At 40.4% G+C, this 14676-nt stretch overlaps 1 protein-coding gene across 1 annotated transcript in view; it reads left to right on the top strand.

Moving 5' to 3' along the window:
- Positions 1-14676, top strand: part of KDM4B (lysine demethylase 4B) — a 260289-nt gene that overhangs the window by 41806 nt on the left and 203807 nt on the right. The window contains 3 exon segments of the mRNA XM_078153991.1: positions 4943-5108; positions 12066-12241; positions 13910-14024. Of these exon segments, the coding sequence (XP_078010117.1) occupies positions 4968-5108; positions 12066-12241; positions 13910-14024 (432 nt within the window). The 5' untranslated portion in view covers positions 4943-4967.

Raw genomic sequence — 14676 nt, 5'->3', positions numbered from 1 at the left:
ATGCTTTGTGACTTTGGGCAAGTCAGTTATGCTCTGTGGGCTTCAGGGTCCTTATCTCTAAAATGGGACTAATAATACCTGTTTACCCAGCTCACAGGATGATTAAGAAAAAATCTTGGAAGTCCTGTAGAAATGAGGAACTATGTGAATCAGAGGTATTAGACTCTTGGCCAGCACTCTCCAGGGCAACTCAATATCAGATTAAAATATAATTTGACAAAATGTGTATTTGACAAAATAAATACAAATAGAATAAAACATAGATAACGTTACATTTCAAAACTGTAGCAGTCAATATGTGGTCTGCAGGGACCCTGTGTGCAGGATTGTGTCACCTGCTCCCTCTCTTCTGTTTCTGTTTGACTTTGACACCACTAATGTTAATCATATTGGGGTTTCATAACTTCAGACCTTTCCCCGTGTTGGGAACCAGAGCTTACTTAGCCTTCCAGAGAATACCATAAGCAATTCGTGGCTTCTAAAGAGCTTCTAGTGAGCTGTTTCTTTCTGTACAAGTTTACTTGCTGGGAACAAAATAAGGAAAATAGAAAAACAGCATGCACAATGACTATAGCTTGGTATGTGAAAAGAACAGAAGAGCCCAAATAAACACAAAGGTGAAGGCTGTGTAATTAGAAGGACCAAGTGGCTTGGTCCTTGAAGAAGAGCTGAGAAAACATCCCTCCCTCCCTCCCTCCTTTGCCAGTGGGGAGACTGTAGATGTGAAATACCACATACACTGTCATGTGCAGCCTTTGTTGGTTGGTTTGGCCAGGGGAAGGGAAGAAATGTAGTCAGTTGCTAATGAAGAAGATATAAAACCAAAAAGAGGTTTAAAAAAAAGTTGACACACTTAGCTGGGCATGCTTTGCCCCTTGGCATTGAGTTTCTCAGTGGTGATCCACTTGTTACCAGAGGAGTGCTAAGCTTGTGTGGGACCTCAGAACACATCCACAGTCGGTCCATAACATTGCCTGCCAGTACATGAGGACTGAGATTGGGCTGGAGGCTTCTGTGCTAACACTGAGGTTTGAGCTCTAACTCAAAGCCCCTAAAGATCCACTGCTGCCTCTGAGGTGCTCAGTGTCAGTCATTGCGGACCTAAGCTCACATTATTTTTTTTAATCATAGTGTTGACTATATTGAGCTTGTAGTCCACTAAGCCACTTAGATCTTCAATGTTTTTTTTTTAAGGCCTTCAGTTTCACAGGAGCACTTTAACAATCTGACCTTTACACTTGTCACATTTCTTCCTTATAAAATATTGTCTCCATGTACAAAAATATTAATAGCAGCTCTTTTTGTGGTGGCAAAGAATTGGAAATTGAGAGGATGCCCATCAGCTGGGGAATGGTTGAACAAGTTGTGGTATATGAATGTAATGGAATACTGTTGTGCTATAAGAAATGATGAAGAGGCTGACTTCAGAAAAACCTGGAAAGACTTGTATGTCTGATGCAGAGTGAAGTGAGCAGAAGCAGGAGAACGTTGTACACAGCAACAGCCACATTGCACGATGACTAATATTGATGAACTTTACCCTTCTCAGCAATACAAGGATCTAAGACATCTCCAGAGGCCTCATGGTGGAAAATGCTATCCACAAAGAAGAAAGAACTATGGAATTTGAATGCAGATTGAAGCATACACGTACTATTTGCTATTTTTTTTTCTTCTGTTGTGTTTTGTTTCCTCTTTCTTGTGGTTCCTCCTATTGGTTCTAATTCTTACAACATCACTAATGTGAAAATATATTTAATAGGAATGTATATGTATAGCCTACATATCAGATTGCGTGCCCTCTTGGGGAGGGAGGTGGGGAGGGAGGAGGAGAAAAATTTAAACCTCAAAAGAAGTAAAAGATTGTTTCCAGCTGTTAGTGGTCTGCCATTCTTCAAATTTGCTTTCTCACTATTTTGTACATACCTACTTGTGTACATACTGTCTTTCTACCCTGACGCCCATCCTAAGACTGTACAATTCTTGTTTTCATTTTTTATTCTTGTATGCCCAGCACCTAGCAGTTTTTGTCACATAGTAAGTCCTTAATAAATACTTGTTGATTGATATTTATGTAAATTATAATTGTAAATTACATATATTCACAGTGTGAATATATGTAATTTGTGTATGTATGTATATATATAAATGTGTGTGTGTGTGTGTGTGTGTGTGTGTGTATTTTTTGATGTGACTGGTGGAGCCATTGATAGAGCCTTGGGTCTGGAGTCAGGAAGACTAATTCAAAACTAGCCTCAGATACTTACTAGTTGTGTGACCTGGGTAAGTCACTTACACAGAGCTTCAGTTTAGTCAACTCTTTAAAAAAAATGAGGGTAATCACAGCACCTACAAATGAAATCGTATTTGTAAAAGGCCCTTAGCACAGTACCTGGAGCAGGCACTATAGAAATTTGTATTCCCTTCCCCCCTGTATTATGAAGGTTGTTGCCATACCAGAAGTTGGGCGATCTGGGTTCTAGTGTCTGCATTGTCATTTCACTGTGTCACTTTGGGCAAGTTACTTCACGGTTTTGAGTCTGTTTTCCCATCTATGAAATATTTATTCACTAACTTACTGGGGTTATTGTGAGGAAAAACCTTTACAAACTTTAAAACCTCATTATTTGTCAACACATTTAGACATTAAGATACTTGCAGTTGGAGGCTGACATTTTTCATCATAGTCCCAGCCTCTAGCACTGTACATAGCACATTGAAGATGCTTTAAAAAATGTTAATTGAAGTGGAGGGGCAAATCTGCACATCATTTCTCCAGAATTAGCTAGACCAAACACCCCTCCATTCTGCTCTGAGGCTTTCTGTGGTGAAAGCCATTACTTTGGAAATGAGTGTCTAGAAATGTACATAAAATTACTCTGCCATAACCATCTCCCAAAGCTTCTGTCCAAAAAGCGCTTTGAGTAAACATCTTTTCTGTTTCTGTTTTGTCTTTTTAAAGTCAACAGTATTCCTAGAAGGAACAGTGATGCCCTCTAGTGACTTCAGAGGGAGAATGCTTGGGGGAGGGGGCTGGGAGCCTTTGCTTTGCATAAAGCTTGGGTTGAATTTTTCCCTCTTTTTTCATAGAGAACAGTCTTGCTTTGAATAAAGAGTAATTTTCCAGTGCAACTAAAATACAGCTTAAATGATAGTTAAGGTTTTAATCTCATAATAGTTGATTTTGTTTCCTTTCTTTAAAAACATCTATTTTTGTCAATTTCATTGGTGGTTTTCATTTCATTTTTATTTTAGTGCTAAAATACCTGGCCTGTAAAAGTTTGGATTTAACAAAAAATTGGATAGCCATAAACCTTTTTCTAGCATTTATTTATGTGTTTACATAAGCTCTTCATTCTTCCAAGATAGAGGAATTCAGTTGTATGTTTCTAAATGTAGACCTACTTCTTTGATGCCAATAATAATAATTTAGTTCCTCATGTTTGTAAAAAATTTTAGTGTTGCCAAGGTACTTTTGGACGCATTATTTCATTTAATCTTCATGACTGCCCTGTGATGTGGGCAGGGCTGATGGTATCTCTAGTATTTATTAAACCCCTGCTATGATCCAGCAGTGTCTACTCTCTAGAAACTTATGTATTCTGTTTTGAGGAAATGGCATGCATATAAGTATATGCAGAATATGTACAGAATAATACAAGGTAGTTAAAGGGTAGGGCAGTATTAGTGGGGGAAGGAGGGGAATCAGGAAAAGGCTTCCTACAGAAAGTGAGACTTGAGCCAAGTCTTAAAGGAAATCAGGGATTCTTTGAAGAGAGGAAAGCATCTCAGGCCTAAAATGTTGGAACAGCAACATTGCAAAGAGAAGAACAGCAAGTAGTAGCTAGTTTGGCTAGACTGGAACTGGAAAGGGAGTATGTATGCATGAGGAGGCTGGAAAGTTAAGCTCACAACAGGTTGTCCAGGGTTTAAAAGCAGAATCGATCAGCTTCTGTTTAATCAGAGAAGTAAAGTGGAGCTGAGGGAGTTCATTAGGTAGGGGAGGAAAATCACTTTGGCAGTTGTGTAAGGAAGGGGTTGGAGTAGGGGAAACCACTTTTACATTTGAGAAACAGATTCAGAGGTAAAATGACATGCCTGAGATGACTTAGTCAACCCTGGGAAAGTCAGGAATAAAACCCAGCCAGGCCTTCTGACTCCAAGACTCTTTCTGCCATTTTAGATTTGAGGTTACAACAATTGATGTGAAGTAGATTATATCCCTATTGACACTTCCATTTTCAAATCCACTGACTTGTTTATAGTTGACCATTACTGTATTAGGAGATATTCTGAGCCTGACCAAATCACCAGTGTTTATGACTAGGTCCTAGGTTAATTAGTTTTCCAAATGCTCTTTTGAAGTGCTATTAGTCCCTAGAACTGCAGCCACTAGTTAAATAAACAAACCATTAAGTAGAAAACAATTGTGAGAACTGGCAGAATCCTGTGTGCCCTGAATGGATTATGGTGGATAATTTGTAGGAAGAAATTAAGACATACACAAAAGACCATCTGCCTCTCTACCGTGGCTCCTGATACTATCTCCTGCCAAAATCCAATTAAGAAGTGGCTGAAGGCTATTGATTTCAAGATAATAACTTGAGTGTGAGTGTGTGCTATGAAAACCTTATTTCTGAGGATGCCTTTAACTGTCAAAATCTACTTAAAAACTCTTGTTCTTTCCTATACCATATTTCTGTTCAAAGTAGGAGGCTTTTCTATTTTTAATTCTTATCAAGTCATCTTAGTGTCTTGTATCTTTTTTCTTTAAGAAAAATGAATTAGTGTTTTCTGTCATTATACAAGCGTGACTGATTCTTATTCTCTGTTAGTCTTGTGTTAATTTTAGGAAGGTTTTTTTTTTTATTAAAGATTCAACGATGAAATCTACATTAAGGTGATGTTTTCCTTATTAATTCATGTGTTTTTTTTCTCATAGGTTTGGTACTGAGCCATTTGGAATCATGGGGTCCGAGAATCCAAGTCCACAAAACCCTAGCTGTAAGATCATGACATTCCGCCCTACTATTGAGGAGTTTCAGGACTTTGGGAAATATGTGGCCTACATTGAATCTCAAGGAGCTCACAGAGCAGGACTTGCTAAGGTTAGCTAATAGCCCATATGAGTACTTTCTTTTTCTTTACCAGCAGCTCACAACCTGTGAGCTGTAGGTTGTGTAGGCCTGTCTTAGACTGTTTTATTTCTGTTTTCTTTTAAAGGCCATTCATTTATTTAATGAATGTCAAATTTCTTCTGTGTTCAAAGCACTGTGCTAGATACTGGGAGACATACACAGTTTAGAAAGACATTTGGGAACTTACATTTGGGAAAAGAAAAAAAAAAGAACTTATATTCTAGGAGGGGAGATAAGACCCAAACAGGGGTAACATATATAATGAGTTAATTAGACTAAAAACCAAATCCTTTGTGAAGTCTGAGGCGGGGACATTGTTCCTGACTGAGGATCATATTTCAGGATGCAGAGGTGAGGAGTTGTGGGAGAGGAAGAGAGTATTTTGTGGCTGAGTAGAGGGCAAACATATGGAGAGAAGGAAAGGAAGGCTGGTGCCTCATTGTGATGAGCCTTAAAGGCAGAATTTTGAACTTGACCTGTCAGGTAAACAGGTAGCCATGGTAGAGCTCTGAGGAGCAAACTTGACGTCCAGGCTGGTATCAGGATCCTTTGGGATAAGGGAAAGAATTTAAATCATTGCAGAGGCATTCCATAAATTCGGACTGTACAATGAGTTTCTTTTTCCCACTGTCTCAATACTCTTTCCCCAGTGTACTTTGTCCTGTAGTAAATAGTATTTTGTGAACTAGAAACCAATTTGTCCATTCTTCTGCCACCTCTTCCTAGCCCCAAATAAAAATGTAAATTCCAGAAGAGTGTTAAGGATAGCATAATAGAGATGGAGCTAGAAGGAACCTCAGGAACCAGCTAGTCTATTCAACTTCCTCACTTTACAGACAAGGCAATTGAAGTATAAGGATGTGGAGTGGTTAGTGTCAGGGGTGAGATTTAAACCCAGGTCCTCTGACCCCAGCTGGAGTCAGTGTATTTTTTACTGTAATTCTTTGCATCACTTTTTCCCCCTCCCCCTCCTTTAGCTGACTTTGTGCAAAAATCATTGGAATATGAGTGTCTTCTTTCCTACTCCACTTGTTAAAATGTTACATCATTCCTATTCTTTCCTTCTTTAGTTCATTCTCTGAGGAAGATGTAGTTCTTCTCCTTTCCAAGATCATGTGCTGTTAATTTCCAGTGGTTCCCTTGTATCCCAACAGAACCTTCATTTGTAATAAATATGGGCAAACACAACTTAGAAATACGTATCTGCAGGTCTGTGCTTCATTCTGTGCCTATATTCATCCTACCACCTCTGCTAAGAGGCGAGAGTAACACTTCCTCCTCAGTCCTCATCTCATTCCCCTTCCTGTTAGCCTATCTACTTCTCTTTGCTTTGTGGTCACACTTTACACACACATGCACATAAAGGAGAAGAGAGGACCTGGGGTCTGGTTCTTGCTTTGCCATTTTACTTTTCACCTGTGTGACCTTTGGTAAGTCCTCCCTGTGCCTCTAATCTTCTCATTAGTGAAATAAGACTAGATAACCCTAAAGGTCCCTTCTAGTTCTAAATACCATTAACACTGAGAGAGCAAAAGTATAGTAGAACAAATATTGGTCTTGGAGTTCTAAGATCTGGGTTCAAGTCCTGATTCTATCACTTATTATCTTTGTGAACTGGGATGATTAATTTTACTTGTCTGAATCTTGTTTCCTTATCTATAAAAGGAGATAATAATAAATTACATTTGCTTGTCTTTGAGTTGAGATGAGAAAAGTACTTTATAAACTGCTCCACAGTATTGTGAGCTGTCAACAAGCCTTTATTAGTGCCTTTTATAGGGAAGGAAATAATACGGGGAGAAAAGTAAAACAGTCTTTGCTCTTCTGAAGCTTATGTTCTGATGGGGGAGTTAATAGCCAGCCTATACATGTATATATAGAATACGCATAAGGAAGATACAAGGGAAATTTGAGGGGGAGGGTGTATGTGGAGGAAGACCCTAGCAGCTGATGGGGAGGTGACCAGGGAAGATGATATTTGGGAGTTCTGAAGGAAATTACTGGTTCCATGAAGAGGAGGGCAGGAGGAAGCATGTCCAGTCATGGGAAACAACCTGTGCAAAGGCCTGGCGAAGACATGGAGATGAGGAACAGCCAGAATGCCAGTTTGACTGGACTCCATTGTAAGTGAAAGGGAATAATGTGTAATGGAAACAGTAGCTTGGGCCTCCTGATAATGACCTTTAAATGCCAAACATTCAATCCTAGATATTATAGGAAGCCACTAGAGTTCATTAAATAGGAGAGTGGCATAATCAAACTTGAACTTTAGGGAAATCATTTTGGCAGCTGTGTGGAAGATGGATTGGAGTGGGGAAACTTGAGACAGGAAGGTTAGTTAGTTGGTAGTTATTGGAATAGTCAAGGCAGGAAGTGGTGAGGCTCTAAACTAAGATGGTGGCTGTGAAAGGAGAGAGGGCAGTATATGGAAGAGATTTTATCTTGGTAGGAATGAGAAGATTTGGTAAATGATTGGATATGTGGGGTGAATGAGCAGGCTGTAGAGGCATCAAGATTGTTAACCTAAGTGGCTGGAAAAGTGGTGGTGCTCTTGACTAAAATAGGAAGGTTCTGAAGAGAGCTGGTGGGGTTGGAGCTTGGGGGGTAGAGACTAAGGCTAGCTAGATAGAAAGTTGGGAGTCATCTGTGTAAAGATGATGATGATTAAGCCCAGAGGAGCTTGTAAGATCATTGAGAGAGAACAGAGAGAGAGAAGAGAATTGAGGAGCTAGGATAGTGCCATGGGATACAGCCACACTTAAGGTGTGTTGTATATTGAAGATGGTCCAGCGAAGGAGAAAAACCAGTAGAGAGCAAAGTTTCAACAGAGGGTCTTCTAGAGGGGAGGATTGATAGCAGTGTCAAATCTTTGAGGAGGGTCAAGAATATCCACCAGTTAATCAGCAGGGATTTATTAAGCATCTATGATATGCCCAACACTACAGATACAAGTACAAAGACCCCAGTTTGCAAAGAGCTTAAATTCTAATGGGTAATTCAAGTGCATATGTGTATGTGTAGCATAAATAAGAAGTATTAAATATATGCAGGGTAGTTTGGGAGGGAGGTCAGGCATTAGCAGCTGGGAAGGGTGGGGGTTGGGGAGGAGACTCAGGAAAGGCTTCATGAAGAAGATTGTGCTTGAAGTGTATCTCAAAGGAAGAGAGTGACTGAAGCAAAGGTAAGGAGGGAATGCATTCTGGAGATGGGAGATGGAGTATCCTGGGTGAGAAATAGAGAGAGGCTAGTTTGGCTGGTATAGAAAGGGGAGTCATGTATAGACTTTCCAAGACTGGAAAGACAGGTTGGGGCCAGGTTCTATAAGGCTCTAAAAGGTAAACAGAGGAATTTCTGTTGTATTTTAAAGGTATAAGGAAGCCACTGGAATTGAGTAGAGGAGTGGTAGTGATGGAACTGTACTTAAGGAAAATTACTTGGTCAGTAGTGTGGGATGAAGTAGAGTAATGAGAGACTTGAGATAGGAAGATCAGTTAGCATGCTGTTAACAATAATCTAAAATGTAATGAGAGACTGAACTGAGGTGGTAGCTGGATGAGTGGAGGAGTCAGATGGGAGATGACCTGAAGCAAGATTTGTTGGGGCAGCTAGGTGGCGCAGTGAATAGAGCACCGGCCCTGAATTCAGAAGGACCTGAGTTCAAATCTGGCCTCAGACATATAACACTTACTAGCTGTGTGACCCTGGGCAAGTCACTTAACCCCATTGCCTAGCCAAAACAAAACAAAACAAAGATTTGTTAACTGATTGGGCATGTAGGATGAGAGAGGGAGAGTGAGGTGTTGAGGATAATGCCAGGGTAGTGAACCTAGGATCTTGGAAGGGTCGTGGTACCTTCACCAGAAATAGGGGAGTTTGGGAGAGGGGAGGCTTTAATAGGAAAGAGTTCAGTTTTGGACATGTTAAGTTTAAGATGTCTATGGGACATCCAGTTTGAAATGTCCAATGGGCAGCTGATGATGTGGGGCTGAAATTTAGGTGAGAATTTGGAGCTGGACACATAGATTTGAGACTCTCCATAGAGAATAGTAAAACCTGTGGGAGCTGATGAGGTTACCTTGAGATAGAGTAGACAGTTCAGAGGGAGAAAAGGGAAGAACACAGGTCAGAATCTTTGTTAACATCCGGAGGTAGAAAGCATGGTTTGGATGATTAGCCAGCAAAGGAGACAGAGAACAGTGACTTTGGAGAGGGCAGTGCCGGTTAAGTAATAACAAGTTGTTCAGAAGCCTGACTGTAAAGGGTTAAGGAATGAGGGAGAGAAGAGGAAGTAGAAACTGTGAGACAGCTTCTTCAAGGAGTTTGTATGAGAAAGTGAGAAGATACGTAGAATTGTAGCTTGAAGGAAATGGTAGGACCTAATGAGGATATTTTTTTTAGGGTGAGGAAGCTTGGGTGTGTTGACCGTTGGGAAGGAACCAGTAGATAGAGAAATGATGAAGATTTGAGAATGGGAGGGGCGATGGAGGATACAGTCTGCTGGAGAGGAGGGGAGGAGGTGAATTTAAATATACGTGTAAAGGGGTTAGCCTTGGCAAGAAGGGTTCCCTCTTTGTCAGAAACTGAAGGAGACGAGGTCAAGGGATTTTGAGATGAAGAGCACAGGAGATGAGGGAGCCAACAAGTAACAGACAAGGTTCTCAGCTGAGTGGTGCCCAGGAGAAGGATGGGAAACTCCTATGACGATTGAAAAAAGGTCTATTAGTTTGGCAGTTAAGAAATATTGGGTAACTTAAACAAAGTAATTTCAGTTAAGTGATGAGGTCAGAAGTCAGAGTGTAAAGGGTTGAGAAGTGAGTTAGAGGAGATGAGTGGAGGTAGCGAGTATGCTTTTTCAAATAGCTGTTATTGTAATGGAAAAGTTATGACTTTTCCACTTCTGAATGTTATAGTCTTATAGTCCAGGCTGTACATTGTTCATGTTTTCCTGGGGATTTTGATTAACAGGAGTCAGAGAAAAATGTCTTTCTTGCTTCATTCCCAAAAAACTCCAGGATCATAGGAAGCATAGAAAGTGCATATTTAGTTCGAAATCTGCCGTTGGCTATTTCTGGGTGATTGTGACCAGATTACTTCCTTTCTTAGGGGTCTCATTTTCTTCACCTACAAAATAAGTGGATTGGAGTAGATAATTGCTAATGCCAGGTACTTAGATCTATGACAAGTTTATAGGATTTTATTCAGAATGCTGTGTTTAATCCTTTTAGTTTTAGTTAATCAGTTTTTCTCTTCTTTCAAGAACATGGAATGTACTTAAGGGACACTGAACTTAAAAAGCAGTATAGAATAGTGTCAAGAGCCAGAGCCTGAGCTTAATTCCAGCCTGACACTTACTACTTGTGTAACTGGGCAAGTCATTGAACCTCCCTCAGGTTTCCTCGTCTGAAAAATGAGAGAATTGGACTAGATGACCTGATCCAAAATGGTGTCTACAAAGTACCAGCATTGAGCATTCAGCAATTTTAGTGCAGTTTTTGAGTCCTATATGGACAGCATAGTCATCAGTATTGGGAAATGGTGGCTCTCTGTGATTTCAAGCAGTTGTTTTTGATGATGGTAATACTTACACATCTATAATATTTTACCATTTGCTACATCATAAGCTTCTTAAGGACAAGGATAATATCTTATTCATCTTTACTTTTCCCCTTGGCATCTGACAAAAAGGGCCTGCATATATTATGTGTGTGACAAATGATTGTTTTGCAATAAATTTAATTTAGAGTACTTTTAAGTAAATCTGTTGTCATTGGCAGGTATTTTTCTGGTTCTCTGGTGAGCAGTTTTGCTTTTTCCTCTAGTTTCTGAAGCTGGAATAAACTATTATTTAACATGGGATACATTGACTTTTTTTTCCTTAGCTTTGTTTTCGATACTAAATGTTTGACGTTCAAAGCCTTTCCTAACTTAGCCCTCTCTTACTTTTCCAGTCTTCTTAAGCCTTACGTGTACTCTTTGATCCACTGACGCTGGCTTCCTGGCTCTTCCATGAACAAGACACTCTCTCCTGACTCAGAACATTTTTTCTGCCTGTCTCTCATGTCTGGGATGCTCTTTCTCCTCATCTCTGTTTCCTGGCTTCCCTGACTTCCTTCAAGGCCCAATTAAAATCTCATTTTTTACAGGAAACCTTTCCTAACTCCTCTGTTAATTATTTCCTATTCTCTTGCTGAGACCCCTTTTCAGGGCTGCTCATCCACTTTTGATGTCCACCTTTCATTCAGATTTCACCCGTGGCTCCAAGAAGCTGTAGCATGTGCAAAGCGGCGCCGCCCTAGTAAAATTGTTTCAGCAAGACAGGCTAAACCAATTGAAGGTAACCTACGGGCTCATCAGTGAGTTAGGGGGATGTCTACCCCGAGCATGTGAAGACTTCCCCCAGTAGAGTGGGTGGATGAGAACAGTTTGTTCCAGTGGCCATGAAGGTGCCTGAAGCAAGATCTGTGGAACGCTTAGAACCTGATCAGAAATCAAGGTCATCCACTGCATCCCAGGCCATCACCAGTTGTCTTGACTTTTGTCCTGCCAATGGGCTCTGGAAGAGAGAGTGAGGCTGATGACTTTGCACAACTTTGGTGCAACTCTGACTCACTTAAATTCAATTCAAGACACCACCTTCAAAACGAAGGACAAGTAGCAAATGTATTCTGTATATAACTTGTTTGTATGTAATTATTTGTGCATTATCTCTCCCATTAGACTGTGAACTCCTTAAGAACAATGACTGTCTTTTGCCTCTTTTCTGTATCCCTAGCACTTAACACAATGCCTAGTGCATAGTATGCACTTACTAAATGTTTTTAAGTTAATTTTCAGATATGAAGAAAGTGATAATTCTTCTGTTTAAGGTAACATCATTTCTACACCTTTCATTTGGATTTGTTTTGACTTTTCTTTTGCCTCTTTCAGGTGATCCCACCAAAGGAGTGGAAACCTCGGAAAACTTATGATGACATTGATGACATGGTGATTCCGGCTCCCATTCAGCAGGTGGTGACAGGACAGTCTGGTTTATTTACCCAGTATAACATACAGAAGAAACCCATGACAGTGGGAGATTATCGACGCTTGGCCAACAGTGAAAAGTATGTTAACCAGCCCAGAGATTTATTGTGAGGATTTCCCTTTTCATTGGGTTGCAGGGAAACAGTGTTAGTCCTCTATAGCCAAATATGATTGTTTTGTCTTCGTTAACTGAACGTGAACCCCCAAATTTTAGGGCTGGGTGGGATGAGTTCAAATCCCCCTTCTGATGCTTACTTCCTGTGTGGCTTTAGGAAAGTTACTTATTCCAGCTGGACCTCAGTATGGGTAGGGAATTATATAAATGATGTTGTTATCCTCCTTTTCCTCCTCCTTATCACAGAGTGACACCATGTCAGGACCATTATTCCCAAGAGATAGTGTGTTGTGTGCCCTTAACAATTGGGTAGTTTATGTAAATAATTTTTGCTATTATTTGTCTTTATGACTCAGCACGCTCTAGAAATATCCAGAGGCTGAGTGACAGTTTGTCAGAATGCTGTGAAACAGAATCTTCTTGAGGTGGGAGGTCTTTTCCAACTCTCAGATTTAATGGTGATGATAGTTTTCTTCCCTTTCTGAGAGTACTTTTGGCAAGCCTGACTCAATAGTACTCCTTCTTCCAAAGATTTATGATTTCATCAGTGTGGGTCCTTTTTAGCTGATGTTGTTTATGAAATGGTGGGGGATAGGGTGAGAGAGAGGAGAGTTGTGGGGAATTCCTTATCTTCCCAGTTAATTTTCTATTTATCCAGGCTGGTCTTTGGGTGATGGAGGAAAAAAAAAAGCCCATTTTCTAATAGAACTTGTGCTCTGTTGGCATAGTCTTTGGGAAAGGAGAGAACATTTCCAATATGATGAGGCACTTTTAGGACTTGGTGGCTATGATTAAATCATAGAAAAAGAGAAGACATTGAATTCATACACTGTGTTTCATTTCTCTGACCAAGGCTCAGAATGTATCATTGCTTTGGTCTTCATCATGATGGGATTGAACAAAATTATTCTGCATTCAGATATTTGAAGGTGTATCCTGTAGAAAGAGCAGATGTAGTATAGCTACAAAGGGTGGAGGGTAGGTGGAATTTCTAACAACTATCCAACAAAGTTTACTTAGAATGAATTTCTTCGAAAAATGAGCTCTCCATCACTGGAAATGTTCAAGGAGAAGCTTAATGATCACTTGTCGGTGGTGTTGTGAAAGGGATTCTGGTACTGTTTGGGAGCTTTGCATAGGTCATAGGACCATAGAATTTAGCACTGGAAGAAGCTCTTTGAAGTCATCTTGTTCAATCCCTCACTGTACAGATGAGCAAACAGAGTCCCTAAGAGACCACATGACTTGTCAGGGTCACACTGGTACTAAACAGCAGCAGGGTCAGAATATGAACTCAGGATCTCTAAGTCAAATCTCAGAGTTTTTGCTTCTTTACCGCAAAGCCTCTGTGGTATAAGTCCCAATGGCATGTCCTGCCTGCGACTGTGTTGGCATCAGTCTGGTCTTGCCCATCTGTCTACTAGCAAACATGAGAATCCTCTGATAGGACATGATGATAGCTTTGTCAGGGAGAATCGAGGCCTTTTGGAGCAGCAATTTGCAAATTCAGCTTATGGATTCCTTAAGGGTTACTTTCAGCAGCATATGTGGGAATGAAGTCACAGATGGATGGTATTGAAGACAGAGACAGCTTTGAGGCTTGATGACTCTCTTATTGGTTCTATTTCATTAGGTATTGTACTCCTCGACACCAAGACTTTGAAGATCTGGAGCGTAAATACTGGAAGAACCTGACTTTTGTGTCACCGATTTATGGAGCTGATATTAGTGGTTCTTTATATGATGCAGTAAGTATGTTACATAAATCATTCCCAGTGTCTGAGCCACTGAACAGATATACTTTGTCATAAGATAGGTCAGTTAGAAATTATTGGCTTATGTCCACATTATATCACTTAGTAGCTGGTATAGGTCCCTCCTATCCCTCCTTCCCTTCCTTGAGAGAGAGAAGGCTGATTTCTATGATCTCTCCATTGCCTTTACCCACTTAAAAAATTCCCCAGTTAACAAACATTTATTCTTCATTCAGTCACCTCTCTGTCAGTAGGTGAGGCATTGTGCCTCCTTGTTGTCCTCTGGAATTATATTTGGTCACTTAGTAAACATTTATTAATCATATACTATGTGCCAGGCGCTGTGCTAAGTGCTGGGGATGACATATGAAAAGACAAACTCTGCCCTCAAAGAGCTTACAGTCTAACTTGGGAGACAGCATATAAAAGGAAACTGAAGGGATTAGAAGGGCGAGGTACCACGTGGCAGGGATGACAGGTTGATGGAGAAGTGTAATGGAATATAGCCAAATGGGAAATAGCCTGGGTGCTATCCTTCAGTGATGGTTCTGGGAGAGCTCTCCATCTGTTCACCCTCTTCATTCCAGGGGAAGAGAGTGTTGATGAAGTGCAGTCTTAGCACTGATACAGTCTTGCAGAATGTTCT

Source organism: Phascolarctos cinereus, unplaced genomic scaffold (genome assembly GCF_003287225.1).
Source record: "Phascolarctos cinereus isolate Bilbo 61053 unplaced genomic scaffold, phaCin_HiC Scaffold_4;HRSCAF=312, whole genome shotgun sequence".
In the NCBI taxonomy this organism is placed as follows: domain Eukaryota; kingdom Metazoa; phylum Chordata; class Mammalia; order Diprotodontia; family Phascolarctidae; genus Phascolarctos; species Phascolarctos cinereus.
The sequence above is the reverse complement of the archived record's forward strand: the minus strand, read 5'-3'. Positions and strand labels throughout refer to the sequence as shown.